This window comes from Miscanthus floridulus, unplaced genomic scaffold (assembly GCF_019320115.1).
Source record: "Miscanthus floridulus cultivar M001 unplaced genomic scaffold, ASM1932011v1 fs_698_2_3, whole genome shotgun sequence".
NCBI lineage: Eukaryota > Viridiplantae > Streptophyta > Magnoliopsida > Poales > Poaceae > Miscanthus > Miscanthus floridulus.
In genome coordinates this window covers 17,140-27,129 of record NW_027097127.1, presented here as the reverse complement: position 1 = coordinate 27,129, position 9,990 = coordinate 17,140, and the positions used below count along the sequence as shown (strand labels likewise).

The 9,990-nt window shown below is 43.1% G+C and overlaps 1 protein-coding gene across 2 annotated transcripts; it reads left to right on the top strand.

Annotated features, from left to right (window-relative positions):
- Nucleotides 1-2,233: 2,233 nt before the first annotated feature.
- LOC136532733 (uncharacterized) lies at nt 2,234-7,462 on the top strand. 2 transcript variants are annotated; one of them, XM_066525322.1, is made up of 8 exons: nt 2,234-2,849; nt 2,908-2,981; nt 5,171-5,427; nt 5,939-6,140; nt 6,659-6,778; nt 6,887-6,972; nt 7,065-7,180; nt 7,286-7,462. In XM_066525322.1, exons 1-8 carry the CDS (start codon nt 2,407-2,409, stop codon nt 7,323-7,325), a joined length of 1,338 nt encoding a protein of 445 aa, XP_066381419.1. In that variant the 5' UTR covers nt 2,234-2,406; the 3' UTR covers nt 7,326-7,462. The 2 variants fall into 2 exon arrangements, with proteins under 2 accessions (XP_066381419.1, XP_066381420.1); XM_066525323.1 differs by having other exon boundaries at nt 2,235-2,835; nt 2,924-2,981; nt 7,286-7,459.
- The last annotated feature ends 2,528 nt before the right edge of the window (nt 7,463-9,990 follow it).

Below are 9,990 nucleotides of genomic sequence, written 5' to 3'. Positions count from 1 at the left end.
GGTTATAATTTCTAAATAAGGCATAATTTTAAAAGGCAGGCGTGCATGCTACTTATTACGGTACCAACTTACATGAGTCATCAACAATGTTTTAGGCGGACAGATACGGGAGGAGCTTGCTGGACACATACACAGTCCAACTTCCTGGACTACTACAAGGCATCAGATGCTACACTGATGCATCAACTTCGCCTGATCTTCCCGCCCTTCTGCCAAGAAGGACTAGAAATTGGAGTCTTCATCATCATCAACACCTAGGTGCAACCGACTCGAACCATCTACGACATCAAGGCGGTGATGACAGAGTCAACATCTGTCCTGATGGCGAAAGCTGCTGCTCTGGCGCTAGCTGCAATTATCACCGACCGCCTCAATCTGCAGGACATAAATTTCTTGTCATTGAACAGCTTGTGCACTTCGTGAATGCCTCTATCAAACCAATACCCCTGATAGGAGGGTCAAACACTTCACTCAGCTTTTCAGTAACTACACAAGACAAAGAGAGCACAAGAATTTCAAAGATCCGGAGGACTCAAAACCAAACGACAGACAGACTAGCTAGACAGGCTCTTTCAGATTCTCATTTGCCTTCTCTAAGGAGGTGTTTTGGATCCAGTGACTAAAATTTAGGAGATATGTCGGGAGGATGTTGCATGGGGTATTCAGATACTAATAAAAAAACAAATTACATAATCCGTCAGTACTCCACGAGACGATTTTTTTAAGCCTAATTAATCCGTCATTAGCACATGTTACTGTAGCAAAACATTGTCAAATCATGGGCTAATTAGGCTTAAAAGATTCGTCTCGCAAATTAGTCGCAAACTATGTAATTAGTTTCGTAATTAGTCTATATTTAATACTCTATGAATGTGTCCAAACATTTAATGAGACAGCGACTAAAATTTAGAAGGTGCAACCAAACACCCCCTAAGTCCAGCGTGTGTTTATTCGAACACACCTCATGTTTCACAGTGCCCATTAACGGATGCACTGCATTCTGTACCCTTGTACTCTGTAAGTCCGTTGACAGCTAGATGCTGTTGAAATAAAGCATGTTTGTCGTAAAAAAACTTACATGAGTCATTCAGCCGGTTCGCTTGTTGGTTTCAGTCAGCCCAAACCAGTCAGCCAATAGTATTTTTTTCTCATAATAAACCAGCACCAGCCAGCCCAAACCAGCCCAGAAACCAACCAGCGAACATGCCAATTCTTGATAACATGTTCAACAGTCATTCATAGATGGATTTTAAAAGGCGGACACGTATGGACGAGGTTGAGCAATTTAGAATACCTTACAATCTAAGATAAATTTTAAACATTCGATATTTATATTTCAAGACGAAGAGAGTAGAAAATAATAAATAGCGCCATCTTATTTATTCTAGAGTTTTTTAAAATCTTTTTATCCATTATTTTAATAATAGCCTGATTGAAAAGGTTTTTGCAAATCCAAGTCTTTTGGTGACCTTTCTCAGTGGAGCTATTGTAAGGAGCCTCCGAAAGATATGCGGCATGTTCGGTTGGCTGGTTCATATCGTTGCTGGTGTATGAAGAAGTACTGTTGGCTGGTTTGTGTGAGAGAAAAATACTATTCCGGCTAAAAATTTACGATCATTTACGACAAGCCACAGCCAAACGAATAGACTGATGTATGGCATTGAAACCCACCATATCGGAGTCGCAAAAGGATATTCACTAATGGATGAGGGTATCACCGAATTTTTGGTAACTCTCTGTGCTCCAACATGGATTAATTGACGTTTTGTCTTACTCTTGCTCGCTCTATTCTTGTTGATCGCAACTCTCTTGTGTGATAACTAATCCCTCTGTTTTATTTACACGTCGTATTAGCTTTGTCCTAAGTTAAATATTTGTGTTTTTGACTATCCATTTTAAAAAAATATATATAGATTCATGATATAAGATAGGATCCTGTAAGATATATATATCTTTAGATTCACCATGAGAATTACTTTCATAATATATAAATTTATATGTTGTAAAAACATAAAGGTTTATTTAAATGGATGGTCAAAAATAGTACTATTTGATTTAGAACAAAACTAATGTGACATGTAAAAAGAAATGAAGGGAGTATATGAGTTAATTCTTATATATATATTTAAATTGAAAATGATTGATTTCTTCGAATCGAGATTCGAGAATGACATTTTTTAGGTTTGATTGAACAACATGGGCCGTGCACCCCGTGCCATCGTTGTTTGCCAGCCTACTCGGATACAGACCAACTCGGCATCAGGTTCGCACTCCGCATCGCAGACTCGCCAAAACTGCTGCTACCCCGAAATCCTCCGCCTCCTTCCTCGCCGTTTCGGGCTTTCGGCCCTCGCTTCCGCATCGTCCCCAAATCCAACCCTTCCCTCCTCAATCTCCGTCCTCGCCATGGCGTCCGATACCGAGGGCATCGCCGCCCTCTTCTCGATGTACAACGACGACGAGGAAGAGGAGGACGCCGACGAGCCCAACCCACCTTCCCCAGCGCCGCCCGCCGCCGTCCCCTCCTCCTCGCCGCCGTCCCCACAAGCCGGGGCGGAGGACCCTAACCCTTCCCTGGCGCCTCCGTCGCCTCCCCGTCCCGAGGAGTCGGCCGGTCTCAAAACCCTAGCGAGTCCCCACCCTTCCCCGGCGCGGGGGCTACTTCCGCCACTTCCCTCGCGGCGCTCTTCGTCGCCCTTTGCAGTGTCGTCCCCCTCCCCGCTACGGGGACCATCCTCCGCGCCGCCGGCCGACCTGCCGCGCCCACCACGGCGCGGGGCGCTTGCAATCGTGGACTATGCGCACGACGAGACGGCTATGTCGCCCGAGCAGGAGGTAGAACCGGTGAAGTATGTGTTTCAGTTATACTGTTTGTAACCTGCTCGTTTTCCTAATTGATGATATTAGTATGGATTGCTTGCAGGATGGGGAGATCATGAGCCACACACACAGATTTGGCTCGGATGCTCAGGTCGCGGACGGTAAGTTCCTAGTTGTGACCATGTACTAAGTTATATATAAGTTTCAATACAGATCAAATAAACTTAGCCCAACCGGTTTGCAGAAAATGTGTTATGTAAGGAACTAAGGATATCTGAATTGTTCTTATGTTACTTTCTACTCATGCTTGTAATTCAATTTACTTTCATGTGAATATCATGCATAGTAGCCATGCCATGATATTACTAGAGATGGCCATGGCCAAGCAGAATTATCAAACACATCGAGTTATTGTATTCATATGGCTGAAAGTACGATGATGTCACCTTATGTGCTTTAATTGCAACTAGTCATGTACACATCCCCATCAACCAGTAGTTATTTTGAGATCATGATGTGAAGCAATATGCTAGAATGTTAGACTGTTTCTCCATTCCATGTCTTGATATGGGTATTATGCAGTTAGATTTGACATCTTTGACTTCATTTTGGTCCGCTTGATCTTGAACGGGTTTCAATGTTACACAAAGATGCGATATATAGTAATGTAGTAAGGGTTGTGATCTCTTGTGTGACATTGCAATGAAAAAGAAAGTAAATTTCTATGATAATCAATTAGATCTAGTGGACTGGTTAGATTTGGCATCTTTGACTTGTTACATTTTGGTCTGCTTGATCTTGAACGGGTTTTAATGCTATACAAAGATGCAATATTATAGGGTTGTGATCTCTTGTGTGACATTGCAATGAAAAAGAAAGTAAACTTCTATGATAATCAACTAGATCCAGTGGACTGTTGTCTAGTGGTTTGCATTACAACGCAAGAAAAAAATAGGGTTATGATGATTAACTAGATTCAGTGGACTGTTTCGGTCAAATCTTATTGCATGCTTTTAGGAAAATTGTTGTGCTCTTGTACAAACTGTCAGATGAGTGATTTTTTGACATTTTTATTCCTCCTCCTCCCACTGGTGCATTTGCTGATATAAGCGTGCCCTGAAGAGCATCCTCTTGAAACATAAACACTTAGAGGTACCAATGCATTTGATTTTACTGTTAATCTTGGTAACAACGTGTAAGAGCCCTGTTGGGAGGGGGCCCTAGGGGCTGCGGTGGCTAGGGTTTAGGGGGGTGTGGGCGGGCGGCACAGGGAGAAGGCGGCGGCGCTAGAGTGAGGGAGAGGAGGAGTTGGCGCAGGGAGAGAGGGAGAGGGAAGGGGAGGATAAGCCTGAGGCTGTTCTTTCTTGATCTCAATGATTACATAGCCTCTCTATTTATAGTCCTGAGTAGACTTGTATCCTAAGTAATCTAATGAGGGAAGTCCTTATAGATATGGATTCCTCCCTATCTATCTAATCTCAACCAATCCTATTCCTATTCTCTTTCCTTTATTGAAGATCCTACGAGTATGGATAGTGTAGCGGCAGGAGCCCGCCCTTGCCGTGCGCGCCTACCCCCTAGGCAGCGCTGCTGCTGCCCTTGGCGCCTGGGCCAGATGGACCTTTAGCCCCCATTAGGCATATGGCACAACGATGTAGGTTCTTTAACCTTGGCTAAGTACATTTTGGAAATCTGTGAGTGTTTAGCTTCTGAAAGTGCATCGTAGGCCCCAGGAAGTGTAAATTATTTTACAGGCATGAAGATGCCATATGGTTTCAAAAAAATTCCATTCATGATTATAAGTTGGTCTGGACAAAAAACTTATTGACCTAACTCGGTGGGTCGGTTTAAAACTGCTCTGATTGAACTCGTTTTTCTTTTAGAACAAAAATGAGTTGATTTTGAATGACTTTTGACTTCGGCTTGGCTCATTAAACTTGGTGCGAAGTTGAGTATCAAACAATTTAGAAGGCCATAAGATTATGTCAATTCGAAGAAAGCTAAAAAAATTGCAGTTTGCTTGTTATCCAACCCTAAATCAGTTCTGATCCAAAACACACACACATAATTATCAGTTTGTACAACAATTTGATTGATGTGAAGCAAAACAATTTGTGCATTCCCATTCTTTAATACATTATTTAGGAAGACACCGATCACATAGCTGGAGTACTTGATATTTTAATTTGACTTAATTATATCGGATGCTTGGTGTGTACAGTCTGACCTCTGTACAAAAAATACATATAAGTTATGTTTTCTGTTTACATGTCTGGAGCAATTTAGTCATTGCAATGTCAAACATCCATCAGATTATCTAATATGATCTACCCTTCCATCTTATTTCTAGGGGATCTTGAAGAACGAACTCTCTCTGGCACAGTTAATATTATGACCCCAAATACTCCAGCAGAAATGTCTCATCATCCTGATGCACCCGAGCAGAACCAAGTAGGGACAGACATGGAAGTGGATGTAACTAGAGCAGAAACTGAAGATGCCCAGGTGGAGGAAACTACTGGTATTTCAACCAATGGTGAAAATGATGATCCATTGAGTCGTTTCCTTCCTCTACCTGTGACTACAAAATGCTCTGCAGCATTACAGGTTATCCTATGATCAAATAATTATGTTACCTATTTTTTCAACCCTAAACAACTTTGTCACGTTTTCGTACAAAATATCAGCTCATGGTGGGATGTCTTCCACTCTTCCTTGTTATTGTGTTCGATGAACTCCATAATCTATATTTAAAATTGATGAAACTATCATGTTCTCCTGTAATGTGAAGGCAAAGCTAAACATCTGCATCATATATTTCCACACCTGTATATGCTAACAGGATGTTATCGAGAATAGGCTATGTCCTATGTGATAGCTTTACGTTATCAGTTCACCTATTCTTATGCTTGAAGGCTTTTCTATTCTTCTTTTTCTGGTTGTCTGCTTGTCTTTTCAAGTTTTGTGAAAGCATCATGATAATATTGCTATTCAGGCAATATTTACACTAGGAATGTCTCTACACACCTTCACACTTATTCAGTTATTCTTGTGTTGGTTCTTACTGCAAGTATTTACTTAAAACTCAGTACCTATTGTTTTCTGTTTTTTTCTGCAGCAAAAAATTAACAGGTTCCTTGCATACAAAAGGGCTGGAAAGAGCTTTAATGCTGAAGTGCGCAACAGGAAGGACTACAGAAATCCTGACTTTTTGCAGCATGCTGTGCGGTACCAAGAAATCGATCAGATAGGGACCTGTTTTGGTAAAGATGTTTTTGATCCTTATGGGTATGACAAGGGCGACTACTATGATGAGATAGGTATTTGTATTTGTTCAATATACTATCCTCTTGGGAGCGTTACAATAAAGTCCCTTTTACTGGTTAAATATTAGGACCTGGTCAATTAGGGACATTTAGAAAATGTTCTATTGTTCACCTATCTCGAATTGTCGAGGGTGCATGTTTGCCTCACTTTTTTTTGAGGAAAATGCTATAAGAGTTAAGAGGCTAAACTAGCTATTCAGGTCTGTATATGTAACACCAAGTTAGATAGACGGGCAGAACATGGAATAATCTAGTGTGTCGTTGATTTTTTTTATAGAAATGGAATATTTAATGTACCATAAGCTCACAAAAAGAGTTACTCATTTTTAAAGTGAACTGAAATTATATATCTATTGATGTTGTGCTTATGCAAGTAGGGACAGATATTTCAGCTGCAAATAATTTTTTTTTTCAAAATTATATTTGGCACCAATACTGAACATTCAGTCTGTCTGTTTGGTGATATATAATGGTATTCCAGTTTACATCTTATCCGTACTATTTGAATGCAGAAGCTGAAATGAAGCGTGAACTTGAGAGGAAGGAACAGGAGAAGAAAAGGAGCCCAAAAGTTGAATTTATTACTGGAGGGGTACAACCTCCAATTAGTGCATCAATACCGAAGATCCCAGGTATAGTGAACATGAAGCAGTCCTATTTTTCTATTTTGGCAGTACTGGATGGAGCACAGCCTCCATTTATGTGGTTTTATTATTCTGATGTTTGTTATATATACTCAGCTTTGGCTGGTGTCAGTACACTACCGGTACCTACAGAAGGTTTGCAGAAAGAGACTAGACCAAACAAGAAGTCAAAATGGGATAAGGTGTTTAATCAACCACTCTAGTCATCTATCCTTGTTTGGAATACTGATCTTTGGGGTTGACTTCTGTTTTGCTTTTATTTGTTACTTGTTAGGTTGATGGTGATGTTAAGAACCATTTGGTTCCTAGTGGACATGACAACTTATCAGCAACTGCTTCTGCGGCACTTTTGACTTCATCTAATGCTGGTGCTGGATATGCTGCTTTTGCGTAAGTTCTGTTGCTTCAGTATGACTGTCCTTACCATGTTCAGATTATCCATTCGCACAATGTTATTTCTTGCTATAGGCCTGTAGCAATCTTCCTGTGCTGTAGGTGGTCTAGGTGCCCTCCCACTAGCTGTTGCTCACACTGAAAGGATCAAGATGCCCAAGAGGGGGGGTGAATTGGGCTAATTCTAAATTTTCTTGCAATAATCAAATCCTACGGATAGCCCAATTAACCCCTTGTGCCTAGAAAAGTGTTTGTATCAAACTAATGCACAACAACCTCGCAACCAATGTTCCAAACTTACTCTAGCAAGCAATTCTATGGATGTAAAACAAGTATTGAATTGCTCAAAGTAAATACTCAAAGTAAGTGCTCAAAGTAAATAGAGAGAGAAAGGAACGCGGCGATGTTTTGCCGAGGTATCGGAGAGTCGCCACTCCCCACTAGTCCTCGTTGGAGCACCCGCGCAAGGGTGTAGCTCCCCCTTGATCCGTGCAAGGATCAAGTGCTCTCTACGGGTTGATTCTTCGACACTCCGTCGCGGCGAATCACTCAAAGCCGCTCACAACTTGAGTTGGGTCACCCACAAGCTCTGTCGGGTGAACACCAAACTCCCAATCACCACCAAGCCGTCTAGGTGATGGCGATCACCAAGAGTAACAAGCACGAACTCTCACTTGACCACGCGAAGCCTAATGAGAAGATGGATGCACACTTTTGCTACTCTTGATTTGCTAGTGAAGCTACTCTCTTGGATTCTCAAATCACAAACACCTCACTAGGACCTTGCTCTTCTTGGCACTCACAAACGTGTTTCTCAGCTGTTTGAATGAGCAAAAGATACTCCACTCACGAGTGGAACTTCTATTTATAAGTCAGCCTGAAAAACGAAACCGTTATGAGCTTCTGCGGGACGACCGGACGCTCCGATCGTGATGACCGGACGCTCCGGTCAGTTCAACCTGCGAACCAGTAGTAACGAGTCGACCGGACGCTGGCAGGGTCCGGTCAGCACTGACCGGACGCGTCCGGTCGCATAAAACCCTTACTGGAACCTTACTGGACTCGACCGAACGCTGAACCCTCAGGGTCCGGTCAGCACTGACCGGACGCGTCCGGTCACTCTTTCCCAAGTCTGGATCCTTACTGGAGTCGACCGGACGCTGGCCCTCAGCGTCGGTCACATGACCTTCCAGCGTCCGGTCACACCAGACTTGTTCACTTCAGTCAAATGAACTGACCGGACCCTGCGGCCAGCGTCGGTTGCACCGGAGCCAGCGTTCGGTCAGTGTTTGACCCTCCATTCACTTCCAACTTTCGAACATATGTGAATGAAGTTGCTCCAAAGGATCTTAGGCATTCATAGGAGCTACCTAGAGCTAGTTTTAACAAGTGTGCACCACACCTAACTCACTAGACTCAACTAGGTCAAGCTACCCGTTCATACCCCTCTTCATAGTACGGCCAAAGGAAAAACAAAGTCCTAAACTACTCTAAGTGTCTCTCCAACTCCAATTGACACTTAGAACTAGTTATCCTTAACCTTGTTGTCCGTCCTTTGAAAACCGAAACGATTTCCATCGTAGGGGCATGACAACCTCGATTGCCCAATCGATCTCCATTACCATGACCTAACTTAATTGCCTCTGCAAAACACACGTTAGTCATAGTAACTTTGTATTGACATTAATCACCGAAATCCAATTAGGGGCCTAGATGCTTTCAATCTCCTCCTTTTTGGTGATTGATGACAATACCACCTCGAGTATGTTATGGAGTGAGGTTTTTGACGGGCTTGGTTCATATAAGCTTTTGTCAATAAGAACAAAAGAGTTAGTCAAGCTTATATGACCCAAGCCAACACAATGTACTCAAAGGATATGAATTAAGCATGAGTACAAATAACAAAGCTCATTTGCTTCGAAGTATAAACGCGGAAGCAAAAGCAAATGAGCATTACACAAGTGATATGACATTTAGAAAATGCAAAGTAGAAATCACACATGTCAAATATCACAACCACGTAGATAGCACTATCACATATATAATATAGTATGCATGAAAGTAAACACATGAATGCATAAGTAATAGTGTATCACACAAATAAACTTCAAATGTATATAATAAGCTAATACTAGATAACTAGCTCCCCCTAAAGCTCGCTCCCCCTGAGTCTACATACTCAAAACCCTCTCCCCCTTTGGCGTCAAACACCAAAACCTAAGGGTCGGTCGGCGGGGGTCGGTTGCAGCGGACGAGGTCGGGCGCTGTGAAGTACGTGGAGCAAGATGGAACTGGGCGCCATCATCATCTGACCCTGAGCTCTGAACTGACTGACCCTCTGAAGCAGGAAGTGTCGCTTGAAGCGGTCTGGGTCTGAGCTGGGGCTGGTGCTGCCTGTGACGCTGCAAGTATGTCTGTCGTAGGATCTGACGAGGCGACAGACGAGGGGAGCCTCTGAGTAGTCATGATAGCTGGAGCTGCTGTAGACGGACCGGCAGTATGCATGTGAGGCGGAGTAGGCATGCCGGTCAACTCGCTGAAGGATGCTCCAAGACTCCTGGAGACTGACGTCTCAGGCACGAATAGCGAGGAAGACTGCTCTGGTGAGAAACCCGTGTGATAAGGAGTGAACTGCGGGGCTTACACCAGGTGAGGCTAACCACTGGGACACCTGTACAGGAGGTGAAGTAAGTAACTGAGCTGGAGGCTGTCCCTGACTCTGGAGCCCGATGGGCTGTACTGCTGGAGTCGTCGAAGTGGAGGCTGTGCAAGCTGGGGCGAAGGCTGTGGCAGTGGGACCCCAATAG

Coding starts and splice junctions, on each gene's coding strand:
- LOC136532733 (XM_066525322.1), top strand. CDS start 2,407: ATGGCGTCCGATACCGAGGGCATCGCCGCCCTCTTCTCGATGTACAAC. Junction 6,779..6,886: donor ATCAATACCGAAGATCCCAG/GTATAGTGAACA, acceptor ATATATACTCAG/CTTTGGCTGGTGTCAGTACA. Junction 6,973..7,064: donor AGAAGTCAAAATGGGATAAG/GTGTTTAATCAA, acceptor GTTACTTGTTAG/GTTGATGGTGATGTTAAGAA.